Consider the following 12,147-nt stretch of genomic DNA (forward strand, 5'->3'; position numbering starts at 1 on the left):
GTGGTGGAGAAAGGACCCCTGAGCAGATTGGGAGGCTGGGACATGTGATTTCTAATGAGCAAGAAAAGCAGAGACTCCGGGCCCAAGCATCTTGCATTGGGAGGTTCCCCTAAAATGTGAGGAGAAACATGAGCAACATCATGGAGAGACTAGAAGGGTGGAAGCAGTCCCCTGGGGTTTCAGATCTGCTCACAACATTTTTTTCTCTGCACACAAAGGGCCAAAGTGGAAACTTACGTGCTCAGCCACCTACCCCTTCTGACCTATCTGGGTGACCCGCAGGTCTTCACCGTATTTGTTCTTGATCCATTTGATGCCTTGTAGCTGAGGGTCAACCATGAGCGGCCAGCGCTCACAGTTGACAAGGATGGTGGCATTCTCCATGGACATGCGGTCCGCAGGGAGGCCCTCGTTCTGCCAGGAGGCCATGTCAGCATCATCCGTCAGCATCCTCAGGGGATCCAGGCTGGGCGTGAGTGGGACAGGTACCTGATGATGGAGAAACACCATGCATGCTCAGAATGGAGGCAGGTCTTCTCATGTGGGGGCGGAATACACTGCTGCTCACTAAAATGACACAACTCCTTTAGAAGCAAGATCAAAATCTCCCTGAGGAGTGCTTTTCTGGCCAGGTGATTATTCCTGGAAGCAGGTTTCTGTAAACTCCTGATAGTCTTTTTTCTCTTGATGGATGACCACCAGCTTAGCTCAGCCTGTGTGATCTTTTGTTCTTTAGTATATTCTCCTAAATCAAATTCTACCATAATTATTAGTACTTTAACCAGTAGTTTCCTATGTGCTTGCTCCTGGTAACAGGTCACTTCCCTACGATGTATCTGTGTCTCTTGTGCACTTTTCACAAACCAGGCCCCGCCCCCAGTGGGCTTTCTCCGTCGTGCCAGCCCACACTACCCACTCCCTTCTCTCCTCTTTTTCATCACTTGCTCACAGAGGCCCAGCTTGCAAAACTTTCTCCCTGCCTGGAACACCCCACTCGCAGGGCTTCTTGCCTGAAACCCGCCTGCTGCTGGGTGCCGAGAAGCAGTGAGCAAATCATCAGGCCTGAGCATGCCCTTGCTCCATGCCTCGTATGTGTGCACCAGACCCTTCCTTTTCTTTCTGTGTTGATCATTCCACCTCATTTAGTTCTCCCACAAGTCTGTTTTTCAGTGGGAACAATACTCTTTTTGAAAAAAAACATTGGGGTAAAATTCACATAACTTAACCACTTTAGAGTGCTCAGTGGGACGGCGCTTCACACATTCACGAGGTTGTAAAGCCATCAGCTCTACCTAGTTCCAAAGTAGTTCCATCACCCCCAAAGGACACGCCTGACCCTTAGCAGTCAGTCTCGTTCCACACTAGCCCCAGCTCTCAGCAACCACTAACCCGCTCTCTGTGGATTTACCTGTTGTGAATAGTTCACATAGATGGAATCCTACGGTATGTGACCCTTTGTGTCTGGCTGCTCTCACTTAGCAGAATGTTTTCAAGGTTCACATGTAGGCTTTTTTAACATCTCTGTCACTCTCTTCTCTGCCATTTGTCTCCCTGGTCACCTCAGGAAAACCTCTTCAAGTCATCTCCTGTCCCTTTAATCACCCCACCAAGGGTACAAACAGCCAGTACTAATGTGGGGAGGGAAACCTGCCCCTGGCAGTTCTCCTGGGATCAGAAATGTATCTCAATAGAATTGTTTTCCTCTGTCATCTTATTCATTCTATTCTATGTACTAAAAAACATTATTGTGAGAATTCCAGGTTTTACCTGGCAAAGGGGTCCAGCACACAAAAATGCTCAGGAACGCCAAACAGAGCTAGAGAATCCTTGCTAAGCTGTCCATTGGTTCCTCCTGTCCGTCCACTCAGCTAGAGATCAGCTGTCTGACAATTTCTTTTTCCACAGTGCTCAAGATGAATAAGGAGCAGCTTTATTTTCTGTTTGTCTCCTAGTACTGTAACAGCTTCGACAGCACTATTCAACATCATCAGTGAATAAGATGTAATGAGCTGATCCGTGAAATGACCCATCACTACACAATATGGGTTTTGTGTTCTAAGGATACACCTACCAGTGAATTTTGGACCACCACCCCTACTGTGCGCAGTGAATGTTATGTGCTGACTCACAGTAGCTGTTTTCTATGGGCCTAATCACCTAATCTCCTCTACTGGACTATGAACTTCCTGCAGGCATCCTGGTCTTGAATGATTTTTGTACTTCCTGTCTAGCGCACTGGGGGGACATGCTGAGTATTTGTGGATTGCAGCCTCTGAAAAGTGTCAAGATAACCTTAGGAATTATTCTGACTATAGCCTCTGGTGCAACCCTGAATCCCCTTCCATCAGGAACCATTTCCCCACTTCATTATGTCAGTGTGGAAGGAGGGGTTGGGAGTAAAACCCATTTGCCTACATGAAGAGGACACGCTGAGTGCACACGGGAGAAGTAGAGACATTTCATAAGGGTGTCTGTCAGCCACAGGCACAGACCATGTAGCTTTGGGCCCCGTAACAAGGTGCCCACACCGTTACTAGGAACTTTGCCTCATGAGCAGGGAAACACAGGGGTTTTGTGCCTCTCAGGTTTTCTGGTTTTGAGGAGTGTCAGGAGGCAGCCTGCTGGGCAGTGGACGGGAATCCCGTGGAGGGCCCCATTAGGAGGAGGGATGCTGGCCTCGGGGGCCCAGTGGCGAGGATGGCGATGACAGCATGTGGCAGGACACGGGTGTCTCTGTCACCCTTGGGTCCCGGAGGTCCCTAGGGGATGCCCAGGCCATGGTGAGGAAGTGTGCGAGGAGGGACCAGAAGATGTGGGTGAGTGTCAGGGGCACGTGAGTGCACTGGTAGCCACAGGCTGGCGTGCTGAGGGTGAGTTCAGGCGGCACGTACGTTCAGCTGGCTCAGGTAGGGTCTCCAGCTCCCGTCCAGGAGGCTCTGCCGGTATTTCTTTGTAAAGAAGCCAAGGTATGAAATGAAAGCCGTAATAAGTAAAATGTCTCCACATAATTTCCTTTCCTGTTGTTTGAAGTTCTGCACAGCTTCTGCCCACCTCACGTTTTCCGAAGCAAGTCCTCCTACCTGCCATTTCAAAGACCAGAGAGAAGACTTGTCACTCCACAGTCTCTGTAGAGCCACGGATTTGGTCTCCAAGAATGGGCCGTGCATGCTTAGTAGCAGGAAGACGCAAACATCAATTACTGGCCCTGTTGATCAGTGGGGGTTTGTACCGGCCGCAGCAAACATGCCGGTGTCAAGTCCCTGCGCTGCGCACTGTGTGGGCTGTGGGAGGATGGCAAGTTTAGAATGCACGCTCTCAGGCTCTGCTCTTTCTAGGTTTGGAGATGAGTCCCACCCACCTTCAAGGGCTGTTGGGAGGACCAAATATGTCCGTGTGCGTGTATGTTGATCACTTATCACAGTGCCTGTCTGCAAAACACATTAGAAAATTATGCACTTCTCTTTTCCCCTTCTCAAATGCTGGGGATCTGATAATAAATAACATCAATTCCATGCACTATAAATAATTCATAGTGGGTGGGGAGATAGACCTGGTAATTTAGACAGAGGCAGAAGTCCTGAAACACGGGCGTGTGTGCGATTACCGGGACTCCAGAACGTGCACTGACTCTGCCTGAGGTTTGGTGCAGCTCCGCGTGGGCACCCCGCCCTGGGGGAGGAGCACTTCCTTTCTCAGAGGTCGGTTCCTGTGGGGTGGAGCCTGGCGTCTGTGTTATGACTTACCCGTCTCTCTCTGAAAGGTGGCATGACAGAATGTTGTGGGGGGAGAGATGTTAGGAACCTGCCAGCACAAACACCCCCACACCCATTTTCAGGTTTCAGGAGCAGAAAGTTGGAGTGTCTTGCCAGAACCGCGAGGGTGTCTCCAGAGACCAGAGAACCTGAAACCCAGAGCAGAGCTCCACTCTGCCTCCCATGAGCACCAGCTGTGCTGAGTTCTGGGCACCAGACCGGGACCTGAGTAGAAGTCAGGCCAGCTAGGAGGGCTGGACTACTTTTGCACAGTTGCAGAGGAGCAGTCTCCACACCAAATTGTTCCGTTAAAATAGTCACCTCAAAGCTCTGCGGCAGCAGGTTCAGTAAACAGCTTCCGGCACACACTGTGGTACAGGCTCTCTGCACCGAGGCACGGCTTGGTTCAGTGATTGTTATAACTCATTTCTCCCTAGACTTGAAAATCTGGCTTTGCTATATAAATAAATGGTGGCTGGGATAAATGTGAAGAGGTATCGATTCCACTTTCCTTCATTGGTGAGGAAGGTACTGTGAAGGTTCTTGATTGACGAGAAATCATACCCAGTGGAAATGGCTTTGCAGGATCTTAGTAATTTGAGATGAGAAATCTGAGCCATGGGGGACTTAAAAAGGCTGTGAATTCTTTGACCCTCTTGTCACCAAGAACTGCTGTCTGTGCTCCCTCTCCTTGAATCTAGGGCCGCCTTGACCAGCAGAGCACAGTGGAAGGATGTGCTGGCTTTTGGTCCCAGGACTTAACAGACTGGGACTCATCCTTCCTCTTCTCGGAACACTGGCTCTTGGAGTCACTAGGTAAGACATCAGACTAGTGCTGGAGAGACCCGAGGCTGCACAGAGGGAGAGGGGACCAGCTGAGCCCACCCTTCCAGTCCTCCCTGCCCAGGTGCCTGCGAAGGAAGCCATCTTGGACCCTCCAAACCAACTGAGCCTTTGGCTGAGTAACACCGCAGTCCTAGTAGGTGCCCATGAAGCGGAACAGCTCAGCAGCTGAACCATGCCCAAATTCCTAATCTAAATTCCAGATATAATGAAATGGCTGCTGTGTTAAATCACTAAGGTTTAGGGTAGTTTGTTATACAGCAGCAGACACCCATAATAGAAGCATCCTGCTCTCTCAGATTCATTTTATCAAGAGGCCAGATCTGTGTGTGTGTGTGCGTGTGTGCGTGTGTGTGTCTGTGTACCTATGGGCAAGGTCATGGTTAGAAATGTGCAGGGTCAATTGGCCATTGGTCTCATGCTTCTATCTCAGTGCCTAATCCTGGTCACACCCTTGTTAAACATAGCACAGGTTTGAAAAGAGCTTCAGATTTAGCCTATCAAACGCTAGCTTTGCCATGTAATGCGTCCTCTGGTAGGTGCATGTGTATATAAGCATGGCACGGCTCCCATGGGCCTCCTGACAGAGCCAGTGTTACCATCCTCTCAACCATCTCTGAAGGCAAACTGCTGACCAGACAGGGGCATGCATCACACTTTTCTCAGGGTTCAGTCCCTGCATCCCAGCACATTTTAATATTTTCCCCAAAGTCAAAACCTCACTGAGCTGTGCTCATCTATTTTGCACCTCTGTGGCACTTGACAAGCTCAGCTAATATGATTAAAGCTCAGGCAGCTGAGGCTCACACTCACCAGGCGATTTGCAAGGGAGATGGTGCCTGCGGTCACTTCAGCTTCCTGCTGACATTTGAGTTTGTCTGCTGTTGCTTTCTCAAATTTGGCTGTGAGTTTGGCCAGGTTTTCATTAAGGTGCTGTTTAGGAAGAAACATAAGGGCTATCAGTAATTCTATCACCCTAAGTCACCTCCAGCTTCTGAGGTAGGATCCAAGGAAGGGGGAAGCTATAAGGGACTGGGGAAGGCAGCACAGGGAAGGAAAGGAGAGCAGTTAGGGGCAATCTCAGGCACGGTCCCATTGGCCGTCCACAGCAGTCCTGCCAAGTGAGGGCTCTTCCTACTCCAGCACTTCCATCACCGGTTCAGGGCTAGGAGGGGTGATGGACATGGACCAGGTGCACAAATCCTATCTCTCTTTGTTTTGGGGAAAAATGGGTTCCAGTAACCTGCCAAAAGTGCAGGTTCTTCTATTAGAAGCAAAAGTATCCTGGAGCCTGGCAAGGCCTGAAAATGGTGGGAAGGACCCCCAGGGGGCCCATCTGCTGCATCATGTCTGTCTGCAACCCAAGTCCTCCTCTTGCTTTAAGGTCCTAGGACCACGTGATAAGTTTTACTTAATCCCATCTATTCTTTCCAATTATCCCAAAGTAGAGGAACACTTCTCTATAAGACGTGGCTTCAATTTTTTTTTCAAAGTTTATTAAGAATGTAGAATGGAAGCACATAGATTTTGTTGCCCCCAGAATACATATTTGCATACACAAAGACACACAGACACATGGCAGATACCTCCAAATATGCCCCATGTATATGCAATAACTGGGGTTCAGGCTGCTCCGTCACTCATTACCAAGTCATAAGGGAAATAAATAATGCACCAAGTTTATATAGCTAAGCAGTTTGAAAAGCAGGTGATAAGCCATCCAACTAACAATGGCAGACAGGCCACACTCATTTACTTCCTCTTCTTCCTGAGACTTCTCTTAAATGATTAGGAAATTATTTTAAAAAGTCATCAGCCCCAAACAGCAAGCAACTGCTGAGGGCCGTTGGAAGGTGAGGGGTGCCCATAGATTTATGGAAGACCACACTGGTAGAGGGGCGGAAACTACCAGAGCAGGGAGGAGGAAGCTACAACTTAGATTTGGCCTTAAGTCAACAAAGGGGAAGCTGATCCACTACACAAAGCCCTGTACACACTGGGGGATTGGAAATGTCATTTGTGATTGGGGGAATGCTAAAAATAAGAGGGTGAACTGGAAGCCTGTCGATCCTCCACCTTATATCTCCATCCCCATGCCCAGCACGCAATGCTACGAGGCATTTATGTCACAAGCAGGAGATTCAATAGTGACAGAGAAAGGATGCCATATGCCAGCATTTAGGATGCATGCAGTATAATTCAACTAATCATGAAAACAAAATCTGTCATTAAAACACCTATGCCCTTGCCTGAGGATCTGTCATCAGTTTTTGATCACTATTCTCAAAAACATGAAAGGACAAGATGACATTTGATGAAAGCCTAGATTAAGGTAAAAAAGATTGAGGTAAACAAGAGGGAAAAAGTGACCTGGGAAATAGAGATAACTTTAGTACAAAGACAACAACAAAGCATAAAATCCTTCATGATGAGTTTCTTAGGGAGAATGAAGATGTTTCATGCATAAAACAAGAAGAGGATGCTAGTAAAAGAAACATAGAACCAAAAACTGTTGTGGAAATTATCATTAGTGTTAATATAAAAAATAATAAATTCCAGGGAAGGGTTAAAAGATGAATTTGAGGAAATCTAGAAAGCATAAGAAAATGTCAAGTGAAAAAAAGATGAGAGAAACAGAGGACCCATGAGAAGGTCCCATATTTAACCATTATGCATTCCAGAAAATCAGATCCAAAAGGAAACAGAGGGGTGTTACCAAAGAGATAATACAGAATCCTCTTCCAGAGCTGAGAAAAATAAGTCTTTATATGCCAAACACAATGAATAAAAAAAGAACAGCAGCTCAGTAAATCAATGGGCAGTTTTAGATACCAAGAATAAAGAAAAAATTCAAAGACTTCCAGAAAGGTGGAAACACAGTCTGTCAACCAAGGAATGGGGTCCCTGACTGTTCATCAGACTTTTTACCAGACAAAAGGATGAAACACTCAGCATTCTAAGGGAAAAAATTGGCACCAGAATTCAATATTTGGCAAAATTCTTAGCTCAGTTAAAAAATAAAGACCTTTCCAAACTGGAATCATTTGAAAAATTTACCTCTTACCTAACATTTCTGAGCAAGTTACCTAAGAATGGCCCACAGTGAAACAAGAGAAGAAAGCAACAAGGGAGAGGGCATGGGGCCCAGAAATCACTGGAACCAACCCAAGAAAGTGAATGTGTGTGCTTTCCAGCACTGGTTGGAGCTCTGAGTTGGGTACGAGGGAGAAAGGTCTTGGGGGCAAAGGGAGACAACATCATCTTGGATTGGATGGTGAGTTTCAAAAATAATCGATGCTATGCAAAAACAATGGAGGAAACCAGAAAGAACAGGGGCAACAAAGATTGTATTTTAAAAAAAGGAAATGAAATTCTAGTGTAGCAGTTAGACCTGCAATGAACAACATAGCCAGGTTCAGAGAACAGAAATGGAATTTACTAATTTTTCACCTTTTTGAATCAGTCAGTGGACAAAGCATGGGACACTTGATTTTGGTTACAGAACAGAATGTAGATATTCTCAGGCTTGGTGATTCAAAAGCAAAAGTAATGATAAATAATGATAGTAGAAGTTGGGAGGTGGAAGGTAGGGGGAATTACTGCAGGAAAAGGCAGTAACTTCATCTTGAGAATTGAGGGCTCCTAGGGAGCCGCCTCTCCGGGATGGAGCAGGAAATGGAGGAAATTCAATTTCCTCCATCTGAAAACACTTGTTATAATGATACTGGGAAGACGTGGGGATGAACATTGCAGAGCCTCCTCCAGGAGAAAGTCAACTGCCTGAATAAGAGACATCAAGAAATAGGGATATCAGCACAGTATACAGACAGCAGTCAACAGTTCACATGAGTAGAGGCCAGAAGATAATGTAAACTGGTCAGGGAAGTCTAGTGTTGAAAAAAAGTAGGATGTGGTGGGAACTATGAAAAAATGCAGCAAAACAGTCTGCTTGAATGGAAAACCACTCCTTAACTCCAGGGTCAGTCAGTGATATTTGGGATTCTTCTAATTATTTTAAGGCTGGCCAGAAAGCAGGTTTTTACAAAATTCTCCTGCTGTGTTAAATTTGGAAATTAATTAAATCATTTTCAAACACTATATGTGGGCCAATGGAACACATTAGGCCACTGGGTAGCAAGCTCTGAGTGGCACTAATAATGTGCTGACATAGACAAAAGGATAAAACAGCAAGGATGCTGTTGTTTTCGTTAGAAGCCCTTCTCTACTATCTGGTGTTTTATGTGTGAGTACATGCTCAATGAAAAGGCCTTACTTCTTTTTCTTATTATGGTTCTTATTAACTGCACCATTAACGTATGTTCATTACAGAGAATAAGGAAACATAGATAAAAAGAATCCAAAATAGACCACCCAGATTTAACCATCACAATCCATACTTCCATGTATTTTAATTTTATATATATGTATATGACCAAATTGAAATCACCTTGTATAATCTGTTTTGAAATATGCGTTTTTTTTTACGTTATGCATCTTGAATATAAAGTTCTTTATTTGTAATTATCCTAAAATGCTAAAAATAAGGCTTGGTGGGAAGTGCAACTGGAGAAGGCTGGCAATGGCCTCAGTGGTATATAGGGAAGAATTTCCTTGTTCTGGGCAGGCCTCCTTATTAGTGATCGGTGGCAGCCTATTTCTTCTGCTATTATTAACAGGGAGTGTCTGAACTCTTGAGATATTGAAAGACATGTGAATAAGCAAAGGATGGAAAAGAGCTTGTTAAAAGCAAGAATACGTTTTTTTCAAAAACTATTTTGGCAGAAAACAAATGCCTCCCTAAGGTAGCCAAGTTTTTGTAAGATATCCTTGCTGCTTTCACAGGTTGAGTGGTCCCATCATATGAATGTTGGCTACTGAATAGGTATAAACATTTTGAAAACATTCCCTTTGCACCACATGTTCTTTTAGTTAAAATAACTTGAGTAAAGAATCTGAAAATATAGTTCTTGTAACACTTAAGAGACTGAAGAATATGGGAATTATCAAGGCTTTCCTGTAAAAACCAGTCACAGGAATGTTACGGTGTTTTGTACTCGGTGTTCTTTGAAGAGGGTCATTGCGACAGTGATTATCACCTGTTTTAAGCAAACATTCCCATAAACATCTGGATTTATAAAGCAAACATATTGAAAGATTAGTCACTTTGCCAAAGCATTTTTCTTTATAGAGATTGGTTGCAATTATCCTTGAATTAGTACCTTTAGCCATCAAATTTAACCTAACCATAAATAAAACCATGTCTTGTGAAGCACGCATCATATCTACAATATTACTTTTTGCAATTGTAAACCCCTTTTGATCATCACAAAAAATTTGCAGCAGGAATCTTTTTTGCTTAGAATGCATATGTGGAAGTGAAAGATTCAGGAAATGTTCTGGACTGAACTTGATCATGTAGTGACCGATTACCAAGCATGTACGTGCATGTGAGAGCACACGTGGCTGGAGGAGGAGAAGAAGGAACAGGAGGAGAGTGGAGGGAACGTGGTGCTGGTCATGGTAACCACAGCGGTGGTGGGGGCCCCGTGGATACTAGGGGCAGGATCCAGGCTCACACTCTGCATGCGCCTCTCCTGTCATCCCAAGGGCAATCTCCTGACGTGGGGACATTAACTCTATCCATCTTACTTAAGGAAACTGAAGTTTGGGCATTTAAATACCATTCTAAAGGTCGCACATCAGGAATGATTACAGCTTGGATCGGAACTAAAGTCTGCCCATGGATCTTTAGCTTCTATGCCATCCTACAGGATTCCTGTTTCTACCTCTTACTTTGGTTGTACCCAGCAGGTCCACTTGTCCACACTGCTAAGCATAAGACTGGTCTGACAGCTGGCCAGAACTGATAGGGGTATAAAAGGTAAAGGTGAAGGGAGGCCACTAAACATACATTTCAAAGGAGAAAAAGAACCTCCAGTTTTTGACCTTTTGTTCTTCACTATCAGATGTGGAAAAATGTTAACTTCATTTGTAGCTGAAAAGGACAACTGTTGGCTCTGTGGATAACAGTGTTCATCTAGTGCACATATCTATCTGTCATCTTTTCTTTCCTCCAAGGAAAAGGAGAATGGCTTTTAGGACCAAAGTGCAAATCAATGGCCCAAGGGATTTGTCCTGTCTGGACTACACAGTGTTTGAGAAATAAATTTTAGAAATTGCCTCTACTGAAAATTCTGATTTTGCATAACAATTTGGTTCTCCTAGTTTTTAAAAAAAATCAGGACATTGGTGCTGGGGAATGGTGGAGAGCGTGTGTATTAAAGGCTGCCCAGTGGGGACAGGGGCCTCTGGCCTCACTTACAGCGATCTTGGCCTTGATGGCTGCCAGCTTCTCCTGGGCAGCAGTAAGGTCTGAGGTGGCTTTGCTCAATGCTTGGCGCTTGGGTTCCACATCACAGAACACCTCGTAGAACCTCACAATGTTTATGACCCAAGAGCAGAGGCCCGCAGCGGCGTATGACTTGGTGGCCACAAACTCGGGATTAAACTCGGGGTCCTGCAGATAGGGCCTGATGGCCTTGAGGCAGTTCTCGTGAATGTTCTCCTTGTCGAAGTTGATCAGCGAGTCCAGGAAAGCATCCACTTTGGCCATGGTGACCTTTGCTGCCTTCCAGCTCCGGTCCTTGGGCACCCTGCCGCCGGGGGCCATGAGGACCATGACCGCAGCGCTGACGTTGCTAACGGTCAGGGGCGGGGAACCGAACGACTTCAGCTCTGTCAGGTTGGTCTGGGAAGAGGGAGGGAGGTTGTTAGAGGAAAATGAAAGGCTTTCTTTGTCCTCAGCCACTAACGGGGTCAGACTCTGGGGTGTTCAATCTGAGAAGGCTGCTCTGAAGCTGGCAGCAGCCCTCTGAATGTTAAATATGGTGACTGGTTAGAGGGAGCGCAAAGCTAGTCCCCAGGGGCTCCCAGCTCCCCTGAACGGTTAGCCGGGCCTCGGCTTTAGCTCTTCAGCATTTTAACTGGCTTGCAGCCCATTAGAGACACACAATTTTTCCACATTCAGCTGAAAAATATAAGAATGCCTATATACTCTGAAGCATGCAGCATGTCATGAATAAAAGATAAAGTTATTACAAATTAATTTCCATCCTGGATTGAAGAAAATAGTGCCGTGACCTGACTAATTTGTTTTTCTTTAATTAAACTGCTTTGTTCCATGAACTTGTTCTAACTACACTTGACTGTCCTGGTAACAAAGTGGCATTTTCTGCCGAGAAATGATTCAGACAGAAAGCTAGACTTGTGCGGCCACTGCTGCTGCTAGATGGAGGTTTGTCCTTTGCTCCAGGAACGTGTGGCTGGAAGGGTTGACCAGGCAAGTCACTTAAACGCCCCAGGCCTCGGCGTTTTCATCTGTAAATTGGGAGCGAATGGAGCCGCCAATCTGTGAGTGAAATTGTGTCATAAATGCGTATGAAGTTGATTTAAGGGTAGCTGTCACTGCCAGTGAGAAGCCTATGACCTCAAAAGTCCTGGCTTTGGGGGCTGATTTTGTGAGTGGGAGAAAATATTGATTTCAAAGGTTAGC

The 12,147-nt window shown here is 45.7% G+C and overlaps 1 protein-coding gene across 2 annotated transcripts in view; it reads right to left on the minus strand.

The window, feature by feature from the left end:
• LOC108387708 (dynein axonemal heavy chain 9) overlaps nt 1-12,147 on the minus strand; it is an 890,975-nt gene that overhangs the window by 15,568 nt on the left and 863,260 nt on the right. For both annotated transcript variants that reach the window (XM_073234761.1, XM_073234762.1), the window contains exons 51-54: nt 10,918-11,343; nt 5,409-5,528; nt 2,892-3,080; nt 254-489 (exon numbers count right to left, since the gene is read on the minus strand). In XM_073234761.1, coding sequence (XP_073090862.1) covers nt 254-489; nt 2,892-3,080; nt 5,409-5,528; nt 10,918-11,343 — 971 coding nt within the window. The remainder of the gene's footprint in view (nt 1-253; nt 490-2,891; nt 3,081-5,408; nt 5,529-10,917; nt 11,344-12,147) is intronic.

This window comes from Manis javanica, chromosome 4 (assembly GCF_040802235.1).
Source record: "Manis javanica isolate MJ-LG chromosome 4, MJ_LKY, whole genome shotgun sequence".
In the NCBI taxonomy this organism is placed as follows: Eukaryota; Metazoa; Chordata; class Mammalia; order Pholidota; family Manidae; genus Manis; species Manis javanica.